Source organism: Triturus cristatus, chromosome 7 (genome assembly GCF_964204655.1).
Source record: "Triturus cristatus chromosome 7, aTriCri1.1, whole genome shotgun sequence".
Taxonomy (NCBI): domain Eukaryota; kingdom Metazoa; phylum Chordata; class Amphibia; order Caudata; family Salamandridae; genus Triturus; species Triturus cristatus.
In genome coordinates, this window is record NC_140590.1 from 363,125,250 (window position 1) to 363,146,302 (window position 21,053).

Sequence of the window (21,053 nt, forward strand, 5' to 3'; positions counted from 1 at the left end):
GTTATGAAACATTCAACCTTGAATACTAAAGTTAAACATATTATCAATACTAATTGGCATATTTTAAATTGTGACCCTGATAATGAAAGAAAACTAGAAAAACCACTATATGCATACCGTAGGAACAAAAATCTCAAAGATCTATTGGTTCATTTACGATTTGATCATCATAGTCTAAATCAGCCTTTTATTCAGAAATCTATTGATGGTAGTGCCCCCATCAAAGTTACTGTCAAATGTTCTACATGTAAATCCTGTGATACAATAATTGAAGGAGAAACCCTAATCCACAATGGGTTCAAGATTCAGGCTACCCATTTGTGGAATTGTAAAATCCAAAATGTAGTTTATCTTATTCTTTGCCCCTGCCAGTTAGGGTACGTTGGAGAAACATCCAGAGCTATTCATAGTAGAATTGCAGAACATCGATATGCAATCAGAACAGCTAAACTCCTAGCACCCCTAGTCAAACATTTTTTAGATTTGCGCCACAAACCAGAAGAGATTTGATGGCCTATTTTAGAAAAAATCAATATGCAAGAGAATAAAGGAGGCAGTAAGGTACGTAAGAAATGTGAGGTTTACTGGATTTTCTCCCTCCGTACATTAAAAAATGGGTTAAATAATGAATTACAGTGGGAGAACGCCATTATTTAACATATCTGATCCTTAATCTCATTTATTAAGTGAATTAGGTAAAGTAGATGTATCTTCTGTCTCAGTTTAACCATATGAACTTTTATAACAAGTAACAACAGTTATATATAGATGCCCCCATCTCGCTAGTTAACACTATGGTCATCATATATAGTCCTATTTTTATCTTTATTTTTATTGTTTAATTTTTATAAACATATTAGGTAACCTTATAACCTGCTATTTATTCTTAGACATTATCATTTCAACAAGGTATTTTTAATAAATATTTTTTATATATAGATTCTTATGACGATAGGTCATCGACACTTCATTTGGTGCAAGTAGACATTCTAGATACTTTCGTTTCTGCCTAGTTTCATCGCGGTCACATGACATGCTCCTATCCATCTGATTGGGTTTGTGTCACGCGGTGTCATCTTAGTGACGCATTGGTACCGCGTTTCTATTCTTGCCGTGTGTATTTAACCACGCCGAGTTTCGTAATCAAACCGGCATTGCCTTCGCGACTATTATGACGCCGGCAAATGGTACTCACTGTGTCGCTTGCGATTCACGATATTATCAAGGAGGTAAGCCCCCTCTCTTTTTCAGTTCTTAGGAACAAGTATTAATCAATCTGTTTTATATCAGGCACCCTTCGTTACATGGTCTCTTTGATGTTTATTTTTATCTACCAGTAAATGTTAATACGAGGCTTTCTGCTTCATTTGCCCTTGTTGCAATTATCTTCGTTTAATCTACGGGGTCCTAAATAGTCCTAAGGATACATATAGTTTTAAACAACGATCAGTACATATACATCGGCATGTTTCATTATGTACATACATAGATATAGATTAAGTTGACATACCCTTTATCTTTCTCTGTCTTTTATCACAGAACTATCTTGCCTCCGATTAGTTAACCACCATCAATGCGATATACTACAATTCATTTTTATCGTGAACTGCTACTAATCATGTATCGAGTAAATGTCATCATTGTTTAGACTGTTACCTTCCTGGCCCGATATACGAGACCTTAAATTAATACTCGTAGTTCTCTCTTTATTAGATCATTTATCCAGGTCTGTCTTTACAAATCCAATGTTCATACATGAACACACATCAGATACCTAGAGGTGGTTACTACGGCAAAATCTTCAAATAGTCGTGACATATTTTAAGGTAAAATATAGAGTTAAACCTCTTTTTATCATCTAGTTATCCCGTTCTCGTTTTTCCCTATTATTGATTTATGTAATCTCACAGGTTTTATTCGACAAAAGAAAGTGATTGAAGATCTCATCTAGAAAGTTCTTTAATTCAACCCCTATATAGATAAAGTAAGCATCTATATATGAACATCTCACCACTCTGGGTGTTATAGAAATAAGGTTGGGACTCCTTGGGCCTTCAGTTTCTTTTTCTTACTTTAATTTCACCTTATTTATTATTCATTATCTCTTTCTCTTCCTTAATTGTTTTAATATAACAGATTGTCAATGAAGGCACTCAATTATTAAATCTGTATAGCGAATCCATGTAATTAGGTTCTGCACGGTGTAACCTACCACAGTTGCTTTAACTGAATGCAAAATTATCACTATATGAATTGTTATTTAGTGTATTTTTTAATTAATTTCAGGTTTTGTGTGGCTATTCCTGATGAAGGCGTGTTTCACTCCGAAACGCGCGTCGAAGACTTATTGTCCAATTGCCACATTATTGTGTTTTTATATTGTATTTTTATTTTAGTGAGATTGTATGTTTATTATAAGTTAGACAAATCACGATTATGTTAATAAAATTTGTGTTTTTAATCTATTAATGTAATGATATGATTACAATTTTGAACATTAGTTGTTAAATTTTGCATTTTTATAGTTTGGTCGTTACACTGTCTCTATTTTCAGTACATCTAGAATGAGGAATGCTGTTTAATTATATTGCCTAGGAATTTATGTTTCATTGTGTATTACCCTATCCTAGGAATTATATTCTTGATTTAACTGGGGGTCCTTGTTACTCCCATAATAATTGGTCATGTAACCTGTGAGCAGTTGCACAGCGTGCATCACCAACCTAATTGTCGCATAGTTAATGGGTATTGTTATCCCTCATTTCGGTGACGATAACGCCTGTCTAGGCTGAATAAATATTCTGAGCTGGTTTTGTTGAAATTTCACAGTTACAGGTCTCTAGATTAGATTTATCCAACGTTGGTCCAAAGATTTTCAAGTTCACCATAGATATATTACATGTACTTTTATTTTATTTGGGTATACTGCAGTAGCCATTGCTATGGGGCAGTAGTGGTGGGACAGAGGGGGGTAAAAAAAACTAAAAGGAAAAAAAATTAAACTTACCTGCCGCCCGCTGCTTTTTCTCCATCCTCTTCTTCCGTTGATGCAGGAACAGGAAGCATCCAGGCTTTCAGACTCCCCTAGCCAATTGCGACACTGCTGATAGCAGTGTTGTGTGATTGGTCTGAGTGCTGTGGCCAGGTGGGGAACATGGCAAGTTTGCATGACAGTTTGGCTGGCACAAGACAGCCAGACTGTCATGCGCACTTGAAGGGTGCCCACCACCCCTCCCCTGCTCTGGGCAGTCCAGCCCGCCCTGTCCCTACAGAGGAGTACTGAAAAATAAATTGATTATAACATGCTGTTATTATAGTTTTATTTTTCTTGTGGGGTCGCGCTCCTTCGCCTTAGCAGAGGTCCCTCCCCTATACTGAATATATGACATGGTTCACCCCACACAATCCTTTGGGCAACCCTCCTCTAAAAGGTAGATTCTCTGTTTGGAAACTGAGGTCCTAGAAACCATCCGTGCATGCTTTACTTGCTATGGGATCCTGATGCACGCATGACTTCTACTAGTTTGTTACAACCTGATGTGCTTTTTGTTGCAGATAATATACACCATTCGCAATCCAAAAGATGCCTGTGTGTCGCTGTACTTCTACTACCAGATAGCAGAGTTTTTGAAGACCGTTGAAAACTTTGGTGATTTCTATCCTTTGTTCATGAAAGGTGACGGTAAGTTTCCAGCTGAGGGCTTTTTCGGAAAGGGGGACAGGTGATCATGGTACAAATAAACAATCACAATCCTTTTTTTTTGTTCTTAATATTCCATATATGCATCGTTTATACGCCAATGTTTTAGATGGCTTTAATGTAGTCCTTCCCTAAACTCCGTGCACTTTGTTACACTTAAATAGATCACAGATATTTGGGGTGATTCTAGTATACAATACATATAGTTAATAGGCGTGACCAATGATCATACTAAGTTTTGTGAAGGGAATCTTCTTCAAATGGTGCATTTATTGAAATTGTTAACCTGTGGATAAAATCTACTTCAGCGTTGCACTATTTGTACGACCCCATTGGATTTGTAGTTGGAATTCAGGGAAGGTCTTCTGAGTTTCGTAACAAGAGTCCCATATTTGAGGCAGTTTTCGAGGACTGAGCCATCCTGTTTTTAATGTGGTTGATAGTTCATGTTTGGCAGCTAAACACTTTGCTAAAGGTTTGTTTAAAATTAGTGAATGGATGGGGATCCAAAAAAGAGGTGCCACGGGTAAGTTAAGTTGAAACAAGATTGGAGATAAACTAAGGATCCAATGACTTCTACCTCATTGGTTGATTCGTAGTTACCAAAATGGCTGTGTTCACAAGCTTTTTCTATGTAAATGCCATGTCCTAAATCATTAGCTGTAATTTCTTGTTTCACCTTGTTTCTGCTTTTCTCCACCATTATAGTACCAAGAAATTGTTTGGTGTTAAAGAGCATCCTACAAATACCCAAACATTTTCATGCACCATTCCAAGTCGGCAGACACAAATAGGATCAGCTAAACTTTAAACTGGATATTTGTATAAAGTCCCACCAATTTGTACTCATTATAACAGATTAAGGCCCTAATGTATATGTTGGCGATGAGGGAAATCCGTTGCAACGGCGACCATCTTCCCCCCCCCCCCAACATTGTCCACCTGCCCGATTTATATACAAGCGGACCATAGTTTGATTACGTCAGTAACTACTTCGTCATCGCTGTGGCCAGACTTCTCCAGCAGCCCAATGGAGTAATTGGCGATTTGTCTGCCCACCCAATTAGGAAATGCGGATATTTAGCCATTTATTTACTGTCCTTCACCACCAGGCAATCTCTGGTGGTAAGGCACTGCAAAAACACAAAATGGCCCCTTGCCATGGGAGATGACTCCCATGGCAAGGGGGACATTATCATTATTATTTTCAAAAAGAAATTCCCGAAGGAGGGGAGAGGTTCTGGCGTAACAGCCAGAACTACCGATTTTGGAGCTGGGGAACCGGGTTTGAGTCTTGGCAGTTGCTCAATATCCTGTAATTCTGGGCAAATCACTCAATCGCCCCAATCTCCCCGTGCCCACCAAAAATGAATGTGTTTTGTTAAACGTAACTGCTGCTCATGTAATGCACTCCAATATCTTCGGGTCGAGTTTGCGCCATATAAAACTACAAAAAACAAAAGAAAATCAGAGAGGACTCCATGATGAGGGGAGTGTTTTCTTTTTTTTATTTTCAAAAAGAAAATCCGTGCAAGGCTCCGGGATATTGATGGGGTCATTTACTAAACTGCAAAAAGCATTGACAGGAACCACCATAACTGCGGTTCCTGACAATACTTTAGAAATGACTACCAGCTTGTCTGTCATTTATAAACCAGGCAGGTGGTATCTCTGTCGATCAACAGAGTAGTTGGATTATGGTGTAATTGTTTGTATGTAGAAAGGCGTCAGTTTCTGAAGATATTCCCGGTTTTTGCCCTGTATATGGAGCAGAACATTCTGTGCTGTCAAGCGGGGTCTGATGGCTTACTGGACTGGTGCGTCTACTATAGCGGCCTGTGTGCGACCTCATGGTCACTGGTTTAAATCCCGGTGGGTCCACGCAGCCTTTCATCCGTATGAAGTCGATAAAATGAGTACCATTGAGTTGGGTAACAATAAACATCTGTTATTCAGTACCAAGATACCCTTGGGTGAACGTGTGCTTTACAAATTTGCACGTTATGCTACGCTGTACTGAGGGCTAGAAAACACATTAGGAGCAAGATTCATTCGCCCTCCCACATTTCCTACTCATGTATATGCATAGAGGATTTTTGTTCCTTCTTAACATCACAACCGGGTATCTCATTTTAGTTGTGCGTCACCCTTTACCATATCCCTGTCCTCATGACGTCTCATTGTCTTTTGCATGTGGGGGCACTTATTCCCCAAACTAAAACGGAGCTTACAACTAGCAAGGGGTTTGCTGAAAGTTTTATTCTCATTTTAAACAACACTAAAAAAAACACTCCATTCCCATATGCAAGAGTTGCTTCAATGCAGAAGTAAAACTCCTAGTTGAAAATCACCAACTAACGCGCACCTATTGGCAAACACCCACTCTGCCAAATTTCTATTGTCAGACACTTCCAAATGTATGCTGATGATACTCAGTCTGAACCGGACAGGGGAATCTAGCTGACATCTCCGTGCTCCTGGCCCATGTGTTCCATTGGATGAATGAAAGCAGCATCCTGTAGATCCATAGGGCCAAGGGGGAGATACAGTTATAGGCACCATTAGCTGGTCTACGCCTCCTGAAACACTTCCATTGACCTAACCAGAAGCGAGGAAAATGAGAATTATTTTTTGCATCACCCTCCATTTTGCACCCAGAATCGACTCTTGGCAAAGCCTTTGGATTTGCAGCACATAAATTTCCAGAGGACCGGGAGAGCATTTAATCTGTCCGAGAAATGTATTGCCAGGCTGCAAAGACTTCAGAACAAAGCAGCAAGAATTTATTGTAACCCCAGAAAACAGAACCACTTTGAACGGGTCCTTAAAACTCTCCCTTGGCTGTCAGTAGATTGAATGCAAAGTCTTTTGGACCACCCACAAAGCATTCTGGGAAAACGTCCTGCATACCTGCAGAAAGGGACCATCCTGCCAATGTCCTTTGTGCAATGTCACTGAGATCAACCAACCATCCCTCCAGTGGATTCATCATTGTGATGGACCACCTGAAGTTAAACAAACTGCAAAGAAATTAACCTTTCATACTAGACTTTAACTGATATTGCCTGGGTGCAAAGCTAGTACAGAAGACTTGTCCCCCTCCCCCATAGCACACCAACTTACCTTTCCAGCAGTCAATGTCTTCTTGCTGAATGCCATCACTTTGAAGTTTCTAAAAAGCAAAGTAGCACTATACAAATCACCTCAATAAATACATGAGTAACAAAACTTAATGGGTAAACCAGTCTCTGTTCACCATCTTTCAGCGTTGGAAAATAACTGACTGGGGCTGGGCTTCCCAGTGAGGTTTTCAAACTGCAGATTTTCACAATACTTTATATACAGTTTTCAACCATGTGATTTTAAAGTGTACAAGGAAATGCTTTTTATCTTTATATATGTATATGAAGAAGAAAGGCTGGAAAAGGATGATCAACACACACCTTTAAAGAACCTGGCTATTCTGCACGTAGACATGCATATTCATAGGTGCTTTAAACCGCATTGCCCACTCTTTCACGTGAGTAGATGAAGACTCTTGTACTTAACACAATCACCCTCACATACAGTGTCACACGTGTATGGGCACCTATACAATTACAGATGCTCACTTATGCTCAGCTATACACATTTATGCTAACGCAAACTCATGCACGAACTAACTCGAGCATACATCTATCCATACATACTCGTGTGCACACACAATTATTAGCACACAGCTGTGAAGTAACAAATTTGCTTTCTTTCATTCTCACCTTTATAGTAGCACTATCATGCATATCTTTGCTCGCATGCAGATGACGCCCATAGTTGCATGCATACATGTGCACCTCAAAGCACCTACATGTGCAAATGTATGCAAACACTCATCCATACAAATGCTCACACTATGGTGCACATTTTTATGCAGGCAGTGTTCACCCAAGAACACTTGTTCATGCAGCTCGCATTCAGTAAATTGTACATGCACACACTTGCTCTCATGCACATGCATGTACTCTCACAAACACATTGAGGGAATTGTGAATGCACAACCGATTATACAGACACTTCCTTGTATGCGGATGCCTGCCTCCATACACATTTGACCCATGCTGCTGCATGCATACAGACAGATGCACTCCTTCCCTTCGTTTTTTGAATTCTCTTTCTAATTCGTGTTCCCATTCATATCTCTCACCCCCCTCTCCTTCTCTTTCCCCAGTAATGTACGGCTCCTGGTTTGACCACGTTTCTGGGTGGCTCTCCTTGAAGGACCAGACGAATATTCTGCTGATGAGCTATGAGGAAATGCTGCAGGTACCCATCAATGCGAGAGGGTGGCGATGCCTGGGAGTTTAACAAAGAACTTTTGTAAAATGTTTTTAAACCACTATTTTATCAATCTGAAAGCCTACTTCATTTAAGCCTGAATGGTGTTTAGGGAATAACGCTTTGCCAGGATTTGGATGGGGACTTCTTTGCACTTGTAATGACAGATTCATTTTCAGGGCACTAAAATGGAGGTATGGTGACTCTGCTTGGTTGTGTCTTCCTGAACCTTTTCTCCTGGGAAATCAGAGCATTTTTGCGATTGTTCTGCAGCCGTGTAGTGTGGATGCGCCATTTACTGAACACTCACAACTTTCCTTTGATGGCAGAAGCATGTACTTGGCTGAGTTGATTGATCAATGGTTGTTTTAGACATGTTCCTCTTCCATGTTACGCGTGATTGAACATGTCAGAAGCCCCTCATTGGCCACAGTGAGTTGGATTTTCAGCATCAGGAAAGCTGTGTTTCTATTTTGGTATTTTGCCAAATTGTTAATGTGTGGAATCGGTCTGTTTATTGAAGGGGGGTCAAAATGTGGATGGGATCTTTTGAGATGTGGGTTAAAGTACATAAACCTTTGAAACTGATTTAAGGCCCAGTTATGCTTTTTTATTAGGAAATGCTAAAATTACGTTTCCAAAATGCAGTTTGCTGAGGAACACCTTGCACAGCATCACCGCTCCATCTGAGATGGTATGTGGCTGCAATTCAATCGTTCACAGTATAGACAAATCAGAAAATAAATACACACTATACAAGAGCATTTAGAAAATAAAATGCGTTAGTAAGAAAGTACACAAACTATTGGGGCCTATATATCAAAACGTCATGCAGTGCTCCGCTGTAAGTCACCTTGCTGTGCTGCACTGCGTAACCGGTAAATGGCAGGAATGCGCTGTGTTTAAGGCAATAAGGCACATTCCTGCCTTTTCCTCTGCAGGCACCCTTAAACCATGGGGCACAGTGGTGCACGAGTTACGTCGTTGCATGCAAAATTGTTTTTGTGCAGGAAGGGAAACCATCCTGCACACAAACAATCCTGAGAAGCCTATTCCTCAATGTGCTACAGAATGCAGCACACTTAGAAAGAGGAAGCAGGGATGTGGAATTCCTATAGCCCAGGACGCCCGGGACACATTGTTTGGGGTCAAGGGCAACAAGTTTTCATGTGTATTGTGTCCTTCGGACAAGTAGGCCCAACCTCCTAAAGCACAAACCCTTTGGCTGCCAGTTTACAGTACCATATTATGGATCAGGGAAGGGCATTGTCTACCGTTAAGGTAATGTGTGTCTGTGTGTTAATACTGTTCAAACTTGTATTTATGGATCATTAATGCAAAACCTTTATTATTAGGGTGAACACTACAAGTAAATGTTGTAAGCTCGGCCTGTACTTCTGACCGTGGTTGCAGTATAAATGTGCAAGAAAGAGAAGGTACCCCTATTTAATTTTGGGTAATAGAGGAGGGGAAAAAAACCAAATCTAGGAGAAAACCTCTAAACTAACCCAGTTTGTTTTAATTTAGGCCGAAGGCTCTTCTTATAGACATGTCCTCCACAACTCATTCCAACAACATAATTGATGCATAGAATTGTGTTTATTTGGGTGTAGAAAAGTATATATTTTATTTTTATTCTTTATCTTTTTTTTATCATTTTTCACATATATATTTGTGTATTCATATCAAATGATCATTCATATATTTACAATCTTAAAATAGAGATTTTCCTGAGGCACAGTTTCGAAAATTGTTCATAACCCCATAGAACACCCATCATACCTACATTCACGCCTGAGGTCTGAAATTGGTGGTCAGACTTTTGATTTTGTCAATGCTTGACTTGTTTAGGCATGGTTTTTGTAAAACCTTATCGGTGTGGGAGCTGCTGGGCCCTCACCATTCTAACAAGTATTGGCAAAAGCTAAAAAAAAATTGGTCTTGAAAAGCACACATTGCTACAGCAGTTCTGGCCATTGAACAGAACTACTGAGACAGAATTTTATTTAACACAAAAGGTCATGGTTAACACCGGGCCTAATTAGAGGCCCAATTATTAGAGAGAGTCTCAAAAGTGCATCCATGGTATATATCCTTGCATTAAGTGCACACATACAGTTTCCGTGAATTCACAAGAATTTACAGAAGTAGGCCAATAAATAATACTCCTAGAAAATATTAGTGAACGCATTTTAGCATGAGCAAATGTGCATCTGTAAATTTGCTCTTGTGAAAATCTGAATGTTTCAAGGTCACTTTTCGTTCAACCACTTTTTTCCCCTACCCCGGAAGAAATTTTATGTCTGCCACTGTCGGGAGTAAATTTCCAACCTTTTTCAGCATGGAAAAAGATTAGAAAAGAGTTTGTGAAAACCCTTGAAACATGCAAGTTAGTAGATTTGGACAGACTCAAAAGGGCATTCCAACCCTTGAACCACTTTGCTTACCACTAGCTTCAGCCCCAGTATGTAGACCTGCAGAAACATAGCAACATAAGGGTATTGCTAGTATTCAAACCCTACCACGGTATGAGCCTTGGCATAATTAGAGGGGCTATATCAGAACTCTTATATAATGAGATTGCTGTCGTAATTTGTCACCGCATTACATGGCACAAAAGGAACAAGTGGGTTTTGTTACAGGACAAGTAGATTTATGAAGTAACCTGCCCCATGGACAAGTAGATATTTTATTAAATTCCGCAACCCAGAGGCAGTAACAAGGAGAAATAAAGGTATTTCTACGGAGGAGAAATAAAGATATGTATCCTCATTATCCTGAGAAGATGTATCTTTTTGGTGCATTCCCAGGTTTACCAGCTCTGATAAATCTGGGAATGCGTCAAAAACCATTGGAAGTGTGTGGGAACACCCACGCAATGCCCATGGAAAGCCTTCCCAGAGCACAGTATGGTAGCACAGTGATTTGCGCTGTGCTGCCTTACTCCTGAATTATGAGGCCATGCAAAGTAGCGTGGCGTGACGTCATAAATCTGAATTAAGGTGCTAACTTGGTGGTAAATAGGCCCCCATGTTTGGGCAAGATGTTCTCTCTAGCAGAGCGATAAGAAGATTGCAAAACATATGGTTGATTTATGAATGAGCATGGGAATGTTCATTTTTCTTCTGCCCTGTGCAGTTGACTTGTCTCACTCTATTGTGCCAATATATTATAATCGTTTGCAACATCAAAGGACAAAATAATTTAATAAACCAAACGAATCCGCAAATAACTAATTAAAGGCTTTGAACAATTTCCCCTTGTGCATCGTGTGCCCTATTCACAAAGCATTTTTGTATGAGTTGAAGTTCTTTTCTCCTGTCTTAGTTGTGAGTTACACCATAGTACTCAGACCTGCTTCCTAAACATATTGTGTGAGTAGCTGCTTTGTATTTGTATGCGGTATTTATAGAGCGCAGCTATCACCCAACGGGTATCTTGGCGCTATAGTACGTGAATCATCAGTCAGAGATGGCATCAGGTGTGGGATAACATGGAAAGTCCTCAGGGATGTCAAGTTCTAGTGTTTTGGACTTGGGTGTGACTCACTCATGAATTTGCTAGAGTAACACATGCTCGGTATTTACTACACTTTAGAGTGTGAATAAGCATGTTGCTCCTAGAAATACATATGTAACTCAGACCTACACCTGTTATTAGACACAGCTACTAAGAAACGAGCATTTACATAGGCAGTGGGCCTCGCTTTGTCAATGCTGAGCGAGTGACTCCATGGTTTTCTAGCTACCACCCACGACCATTGCGAGAAAATCTACCCTTTGGTCAATACCTACGACTCCGACGCAACTGCAGTGAAGTCTCTACCTTCAAACAACAAGCAGAAGATCTGACTGTTAAGCTAAAAGACCGCGGCTACCCCGAAAGAATCCTGAAGAAGAGTAACAAGAGAGCCCGTAATCAAAACAGGGATGCTCTCTTGGAAGACAATGTGAGAGTTGACAAGGAAACTATTCCTCTCACCTGCGTGACCACCTACAATGCAGCTTCCAATGCAGTGAGCAAATCCATCAAAAAACATTGGAATATCCTGAGAAGCAATAACCATGACTGGGAGAAGCCCTTGTTTTCGTACAAACGAGCGAGAAGCATCAAAGATACACTAGTACACACTCGCCCAAGAATACAGGATAAGATCCCGCTTCAATCAGTACTCAACACGTGGGGTTTGCCTCCAGTGGTAGGCCACTACCCCTGTGGATCATGCAGTGTTTGCCATCTAACCACTGCCACTAAACATCTATCTCTTGAGCCAGGAAGGCTCTGGTCACAGAAAATTCACACTAACTGCAATTCCAACGATGTAGTTTACTTGATAACTTGTCCATGTGGACTGAGATATGTTGGCATGACTGGGAGAAAAATTAAACAACGTATCTGCGAACATCGCAGCACCATCCGGTGTCGTAAGCTAAGTACAAAACTCACCGAACACTTCCTACTCTCCAACCACACGGCCAATGACTTACAATGGACAGTGATAGAAAAACTCAACCCAGGTCCAAACACACAACAGTCACTTTTTGAGAAGGAGCAACGGTGGATCTATCGTCTGTCCACACACCAACAAGGATTAAACGATAATATTCCATGGAACACTGTACTAAAACGCTGAGAGATTATTTGCGTAACTTTCTGGGTCCACTGACTTCTGAAACCTTTGTTAAACAACATCTTTTTCCGAATGGGTCTCTGAGTTCCCTGCCTTTCTAGTCTCTAGTGAGCCTTTAATTCCCGTGCCCTCCTAGACTCTCTAGCCTCTAATTTTGAAGTTTTAGTGGCACGAGGATATGTAAAGTTATCCTTTTACCTATTACCTGGTCTTAGGTTAATCACGCCACCTCTTACGATATCCTTGCAATTGGTCCCACAACATAGAGGTTCTACCCGGGTACTGTAGAAATTGCCACACTTACATCAAATGATCGAATTGCCTCACGTTTGGTTCCCTCTAGTTAACGTTGTGGTTGCCACCGCACTACTTCCCTACTGGCCTCAGTTTGGGTATAGAAACGACAAGGCAGGTGGGATTAACGTTGCTTCACTTAACAAAGCCACGGCCATAGCCCGTATGCGTCACTGGTAACCTTAGTAACCACCAGCAGCTTCGTTTGTCAGTTACTACGGGGCGTAATAAAGTTCATCTTTTTTGCGGCACACTGGTGGGACACGCCCCCCTCGGCAAAGCCCTCAGACGTACGTCAACACCATCACGTGATCAGCTTTACTTACTTCCTGGTTCACGCAGCTAACATCAACATTCGGGCCGTGTTGGACTGAGATAGGCTGACAGCGGGAGTGTGCGAGCATGGAAGTAAGTGCAATTGCAGATCTTTGGGTGATAGGTTCCCCCTCGTGAGGGAGTGGATTACTGTACTAAGGAATATTAACCTAATTCCTTTGCTTATTACCCATTCTACAGATACTATAGTTCACTACCCCCCTCGCGGACCCATGAAGTATGCTGCACTTTGCATACGAGTAAGCGGACCTTTTAATTACTTTTATTCATTTTCCATGCTACTGTTTTCTATATGTTCGAGGCATGTGGGCTGCTGAATTCATATCTGTGCATAGATCGCCGCCTAGTGTTGGGTCCGGATGTTTGCACGTTGTTGTCCTGGAAGAGTCTTCGAAGTATCCTTGGATAGGTGACTCCTCCCCTGGACTACAGTGCGCATGGGCATCCTCTCCATCCTCAGATTGTTTTTTTCCGCCATTGGGTTCGGATGTGCTATCTTAGCTCAAGTTAGGAAAATATTTTGTCGAGGCCAAAAGGCCTTTAGTTCGCGTCGGTACTGTTTATCGATCGGGTTTCGATACAATCTTGTTAGTTTACTAACTTTCAGCACCGACTTTTTTCGCATTTACCTGTCCATCGACTTCGACGATGGAATCGAGGACGCCGTTCAAAAGGTGTCCGGTATGCAATGCGAAGTACCCACACATCGACGTCCATCCGGTGTGCAACAAATGCCTTTCGCCGGACCACGACGAATCGACATGCATGGCCTGTGCCCGGTTCCGTTCCAAGAAGACTCTACGGAATCGACGAGCGGCGAGACTCGAGGCGCAGCACGCGGCACCGGCCCCGACAGACATCTTCGACGAGGCCGAAGACGTCGAAGAGTTAGAAGTCTTGCCATCCAGTCCCGTTTCCGAACACGAACCCGGATCGGACGATGTCGACGAATCACTCTTCCACAGAGGTGAAGACGATACCGAGGTAGGAGACAACGAGGAGGCCTTAGGGGCCGAAGAGAGTAGCTCCAATGATGAACAAGGCCTACCTGTTCAAACCGAAGAAACACCAGTGCCACAGCCTATGGCTCCGGTCGAGGGATCGCCTTCGGGCCTTACCCGAGACCCATCCCGCAGTTCTTCGGCCCCGCCCTCGGGCCCAGCCTCGGACGTTCAGCGGCAGCCATTACTGCTTAAACCAGCTGGTTTCCCTACCGCAAAACCGAAACCGAAAGCTGCTCCGGTTCCTACGAAACCGAAACTGAAAGTGGCGCTGGTCGGATCGAGGCCTTCCACGCCTTCGACGCCAGCGCAACGCGTCGGCACCGACCGCACCAAGAGAGACTTCGGTGCCGAACTTGAAGCGGGCGACGTTGGAGTCGACAAACGGAAAAAGGCCATCGGCGCCGACAAACCTGCTCGGCTACCGGCACAAATGCCACCGACGCCGAGGGCCGCACCGCCTGCTGCGTCTCGCATCGCTCCCTCGACGACACCAAAGCCTCACGTATCGAAGACGTCGACGGTGATCTCCACACCTCGACTCGACGAACCACCGGCGCCGAAAAAGTCCACGGCCGCCTCTACGAACCTGGCCGGTGCCAAAGCCTCAAAGGCGCTCCAAGTACGACCTGGTGCGACACAAAGCAGCAAAACCACAGCTGCCCTCCAGGACCCGTCGGGTTCCGGTCCGATCGGAGCTCCGGCAGCATCTTCGGTGCCAGCCAACATTACCTTCGGCTTGCCTCCGTCAACAATCCCGAAAATGTTCCAACTCAGGACACGGGTCACCCAGACTACGATTACACCTGCTGAGACGTCTCCGTCACGTGTCATCGACGCCGACACTGGCAGGATGATTCTCCACGAACGAAGGATAACTTCGGAACCGCCATTGGACCCTTTCAGGATCCCACTAAAAAGGAAGCTGCCTGTAGAAACAGAACCTCTCCTTTATGAACCTTTCCATTCATCCTACCAGGATCCACACAGGTTCTCCCCCACACGCTCCGACACGGATGCATTGGAGGACTACATGGATGACCAAGTCCCCTACCATGGAGACACAGACCCTGATGACCAGCAGGACCCTGATCACACTTGGGGCGACCCTGCAGACCCCAGTGCACCTCTCGATGCACAGGACCCACAACTCTATGGGGCAAAAACATCTCCCACGGAGGATACTGCGGCATTCAACGCTCTTATTGAACGTGCTGCAAATAACCATGGGGTACAGCTTCACTCTGATACCATCGAAGATGACTTTCTAATGGACACTTTTGCATCCTCAGAAAGACACGTAAAGACTCTGCCAATGTTGAAGGGGGTCCTCAAACCAGCCAAGGACATTTTCAAGGAACCCACCAGGGCACGAGTGATAAACCCCAGGATTGATAAGAAATACAGATCAGCACCTGGGGATCCTACTTACATCAGAGGCCAATTACCACTCGACTCCATCGTCGTAGCGAATGCTCGCAAGAGGGCACACTCGCAAACGACAGGTGACGCTCCTCCCCCGGACAAAGAGTCCAAGGTGTTAGAGACCTCCGGCAAGCGAGTTGCCGCCCAAGCTGCCAACATATGGCGCATAGCCAACACTCAAGCGCTCCTCGCTCGCTACGATAGAGCGCACTATGACACACTGGAGCAACTACTTCAACACCTCCCTGACCCCTACAAAGAAGGTGCAGAAATCCTTATCAGAGAGGGACAGCTACTCACAAATGCTTCCATCAAATGTGCACTAGATGCTGCAGACACGGCTGCCAGGGCCATAAACACAAGTGTCATGCTGCGACGACATGCCTGGCTACGAATCTCAGGATTCAAGCCTGAGGTACAAAACAATATACTCAACCAGCCCGTCAACCCAGACTACTTATTCGGGCCGGAGGTGGTGGACACCACCCTCGAGAAGATAAAAAAGGACACGGACACTGCAAAGTCCATGGGCGCCCTCCAAACTCAGTCCTTTCGGAGCGGCTCCTTTCGTCGCCCCGGAAACAAGGGAGCGGGTAGAGGACAGGGGTCACAACAAACGTATAACAAAGGCAATACACAGACCACCTACGACAAAAACACCCGAGGTGGATATCGTGGCTCCAGTACAAAGGGCAGAGGACGTGGCTACGGCAACACCAGGTCCTCCCCCAAGAACAAGCAGTGACGCCCTCTCCCTTCCTCCCGACCACATAACACCTGTCGGGGGAAGGCTACAAAGGTTCCTGTCCACGTGGAACTCCATCACCACGGACAGGTGGGTCAAAGATATTGTAAAATACGGTTACTGTCTAGAGTTAACCTCCACTCCACCCACCATCCCACCAAGAAACCGTCCTATGTCCTCAGAGCACTTAACGCTCTTACAGCAAGAGGTGCAAAGTATGCTCCTAAAAGGCGCTATAGAGGTCGTACCCATCCACGAGCAGGGTACGGGGGTGTACTCCCTCTACTTCTTAATTCCAAAAAAGGACGGGTCGCTCAGACCTGTATTAGACCTGAGACCCCTGAACCAGTACATTCTTTCAGAGCACTTTCACATGCTCACTCTACAGCAAGTCCTTCCGCTTCTCAAGCAGGGAGACTTCCTAGCCACACTGGACCTCAAGGATGCGTACTTTCACATACCCATCCACCCCTCACACAAAAAATACCTCAGGTTCACTGTTCAAGGGCAGCACTATCAGTTCAAAGTCCTTCCCTTCGGCGTGACAACAGCGCCCAGGGTTTTCACGAAGTGCCTAGCTACAGTGGCAGCACATCTACGGAGGCAGCATATACACGTCTACCCCTACCTAGACGACTGGCTCATTCAAGCGAGGTCAGCCCAGCAATGTGCAAGCCACATGTCCCGCACCATTCACCTTCTTCACAGTCTGGGATTCTCACTAAATTACCCAAAGTCCCATCTCCAGCCCGCACACGTACAACAGTACCTAGGTGCGACTATAGACACTCTGGCGGCCACAGCTCAGCCAAATTTAGTGAGGATCAACAGCATACAACTGCTGATCTCCAAGTTCAAACCCAATCACTCACTTCCAGCGCGAGTGCTTATGCAGTTGATAGGCATGATGGCCTCCTGCATCTTCATAGTCCCACACGCGAGGTTACATATGCGCCCGCTTCAGGAGTGCCTAGCACGTCAGTGGAATCAGGCTCAAGGACAGTTGAAAGACCTAGTGTTGGTGAGCGGTCGGGCATACAACTCTCTGCATTGGTGGAATCCACAAAACCTTTGCAAGGGCCGACCATTCCAAGAGCCTGTCCCACAGATAGTACTGACAGCGGACGCGTCTCTCCAGGGATGGGGAGCTCATGTACTCCACTACACAGTGCAGGGACTATGGACATCACAACAAAAGAAGATGCACATCAACCTTCTGGAACTGATGGCAATCTTCCTAGCCATGAAGGCATTCAAAGTACATCTATGCAACAAGGTCGTGTTGATCCGGACGGACAACATGACCGCAATGTACTACATACAGAAACAGGGAGGAACACACGCTCCACAGTTGTCTCATCTGGCTCAGAGCATGTGGAAGTGGGCCATTCAGAGGAACATGTTCCTCATGGCGGAACACCTCCCTGGCAAGGACAACCAGATGGCGGATCTGCTCAGCAGACACAGCCACCAGATGCACGAGTGGGAGTTACACCCATCAGTACTCCAACCGTACTTCCAGCAGTGGGGTCATCCAGAGATAGACCTATTCGCGACAAGCGAAAACACAAAATGCCAAAGCTTCGCCGCCAGATTCCCACATCCGCAATCGCAGGGCAATGCGATATGGATGAACTGGTCCGGCAGATTTGCGTACGCTTTTCCCCCAGCGCCGTTGATACCGCTGGTGGCTCGCAAACTCCGTCAACACTCCCTGACACTCGTCCTAGTTGCTCCCACGTGGGCACGCCAGCCGTGGTACACCACCTTCCTCGAACTTTCCGTGGTGCCGCATCAAAGGCTGCGGATCAAACCCGCGCATTTGACGCAGAACCATGGAGAGATTCAGCACCCAGATCCGCAACAGCTGAACCTGGCTATCTGGCTCCTGAAGTCCTAGAGTTTGGCTATCTCAACCTGCCACCTGACTGTATGGACATCATCAAGGAAGCCAGGAGACCCACTACCAGAGCTTGCTATGCAGCCAAATGGAAAAGGTTCGTCATTTATTGCGGTAATAATGACATTAACCCGCTGGACGCATCCATCCAAAACATCATCTGTTACCTCTTACACCTATACCGATGCAATCTGGCGTACACCTCTATACGTGTCCATTTGACCGCAATATCAGCCTATCTGCAAACCAGGCAGCACCTCTCTCTATTCAGAGTGCCTGCCATCAAAGCATTCTTGGAAGGACTCAAACGAGTCATTCCACCTAGCCACCCACCGGCTCCTATGTGGAACCTCAACTTGGTCCTCACACGCCTGATGGGTCCACCCTTTGAACCTCTACACTCATGCGAGATTCAATTCCTTACCTGAAAAGTAGCTTTCCTAGTAGCGATCACTTCTTTAAGAAGAGTTAGTGAACTCCAGGCACTAACCGTTCAAGAGCCATTTATACAGGTTCACGCCAACAGGGTCGTACTACGTACCAACCCCAAATTCATGCCCAAAGTAATATCGCAGTTCCACATGAATCAGACTATTGAACTGCCCGTTTTCTTCCAAAACCCACAAACTGTTGCAGAAAGGGCACTACATACACTAGATGTACGGAGGGCCCTCATGTACTACATCGACAGGACTAAACCCTTCAGGAAGACAAAACAACTGTTCGTTGCCTTTGCCCCATACCACAAAGGTAACGCCATCTCCAAAGCAGGGATAGCCAGATGGATAGTTAAGTGTATTCAAATCTGTTATCAAAAGGCAAAACGCACATTAACTATTCCACCACGAGCCCACTCAACACGTAAGTTGGGGGCTTCTATGGCCTTCCTAGGAAATATTCCCTTGCATGATATATGCAGAGCAGCCACATGGTCCACTACACACACATTTACAAAACACTATTGCGTAGATGTGCAGTCAAAACAGCAGGCAGCTGTAGGACAGGCTGTTCTCAAAACACTTTTTCAGACCGCTGCAGCTGGCACGGGTAGCCGCCGCCAATAGAGGGCACTGCTATTTATTCTATGCACAGATATGAATTCAGCAGCCCACATGCCTCGAACTGAATATGCTACTTACCAGTATGCATCTGTGCTTGGCATGTAGGGCTGCTGACATTCATATCGCCCTCCCTCCTCCCCGGCGCCTGTCGCAGCTGCAGCTCTCAGAATTACTGCAAGCATGGTCATCACTTTCTGTATCTACTCCATCACTGCCACAATGGCGAAAAACAATCTGAGGATGGAGAGGATGCCCATGCGCACTGTAGTCCAGGGGAGGAGTCACCTATCCAAGGATACTTCGAAGACTCTTCCAGGACAACAACGTGCAAACATCCGGACCCAACACTAGGCGGCGATCTATGCACAGATATGAATGTCAGCAGCCCTACATGCCAAGAACAGATGCATACTGGTAAGTAGCATATTCAATCTCACTTGTATATATAGTTTTATTCACCCACCCCGACTATGAATGCACTTGAACAACGGCGCCTGACAAAGACCTCACGGGCGTTTATGAGCATGCATAGCACTTTCACGAGTCAGCTATTACGATCAGACACAATGGCCACCAGCCGTTACCTGGGCACAAATTTTGCCGAATGATGTCGGTTTTCCGATTGTGGGATCTTGTTGAAGGTGCCTCACTTACGCCCAAGTCCATCGCAGTACCTTTCATGCGTGGAACAGTTCTGTAGGGCGCCAAATTAATTGCCTTCAGAGCAGTAGTGGGCCGATTGCTTAATACACGCACTCCCTTTCCACAGCACGGGATTATCAAATTGTGTGTTCACACAAAATACAACAAGTAATAAGCAGATCACATGTAGAGGTTTATGTGTGTCTTGTTTGTGTTTCTCAATTTTTTTCCATACAGGATTTAGTAGCCCTGGAATAACAAGGAGGCTCCTCGGTAGAACCGTGAGTTTTACCGTTCTGATTCCACAGGTTAGGGTGCGCCTTAGCGTGCGCATACCGCCGTGGAATTTCCTTGGTCCTGAAGAATGCTTAGCACAATTGGCAACTAAAGCAGAAACATGTCGACCATCCCCTCTTCACTAATTTAAAAACGGACGTTCTTTGGTTATCCTAACCGACCTAGTTCTAGTCCGTCACATTTGTTTTTAATGGTTAATGGTTTGCCGTGATTAAAATTGTGGTCGGTTAAAACCATTCACCTTTTAAATTCACTTCACTGATCCCTCAAAAACCAGCTCCGCTGTAACTCAGGCGTCGCAGCACACCGAGGAGGCACTCGGCCTCCTTGGTGGGAACCCGATGATGAAGCAGGTCACCAACTAGGTTGGTGAGTGAGGGTTCTTTTAACACACTTGTTTGGTTTTTCCCACGCTGTTGTCCCCTCCCCCCCCCCCCTTTTTTTAGTCACTCTTCCGTAGTTTATGAACAAATCCATCTAATCATAAGCTGACTCACTTACTCTGAGTAGTATTGTATACAAAGCTGTTGGCGACAACAGCTCGGGTTGTCTGTAGTGGCAATGCAAAAATGTTTTGTAAATCTAGCTCTTTTAATAGTCTGTGCACGAATTGGGCTAAACTTTGGGCTATGTATAGACTGGGCAGAAAACACTGTACGGTACAGAACACCCATTGGCGCTAAAGGATATTCTACTTATAATGCAACTTGT

At 44.4% G+C, this 21,053-nt stretch overlaps 1 protein-coding gene across 1 annotated transcript in view; it reads left to right on the top strand.

Moving 5' to 3' along the window:
* The window catches only part of LOC146809680 (sulfotransferase 2A1-like), a 172,062-nt gene that overhangs the window by 134,351 nt on the left and 16,658 nt on the right, over nt 1-21,053 (top strand). Inside the window, exons 4-5 of the mRNA XM_085616528.1 lie at nt 3,556-3,682; nt 7,905-7,999. Of these exons, the coding sequence (XP_085472654.1) occupies nt 3,556-3,682; nt 7,905-7,999 (222 nt within the window). The remainder of the gene's footprint in view (nt 1-3,555; nt 3,683-7,904; nt 8,000-21,053) is intronic.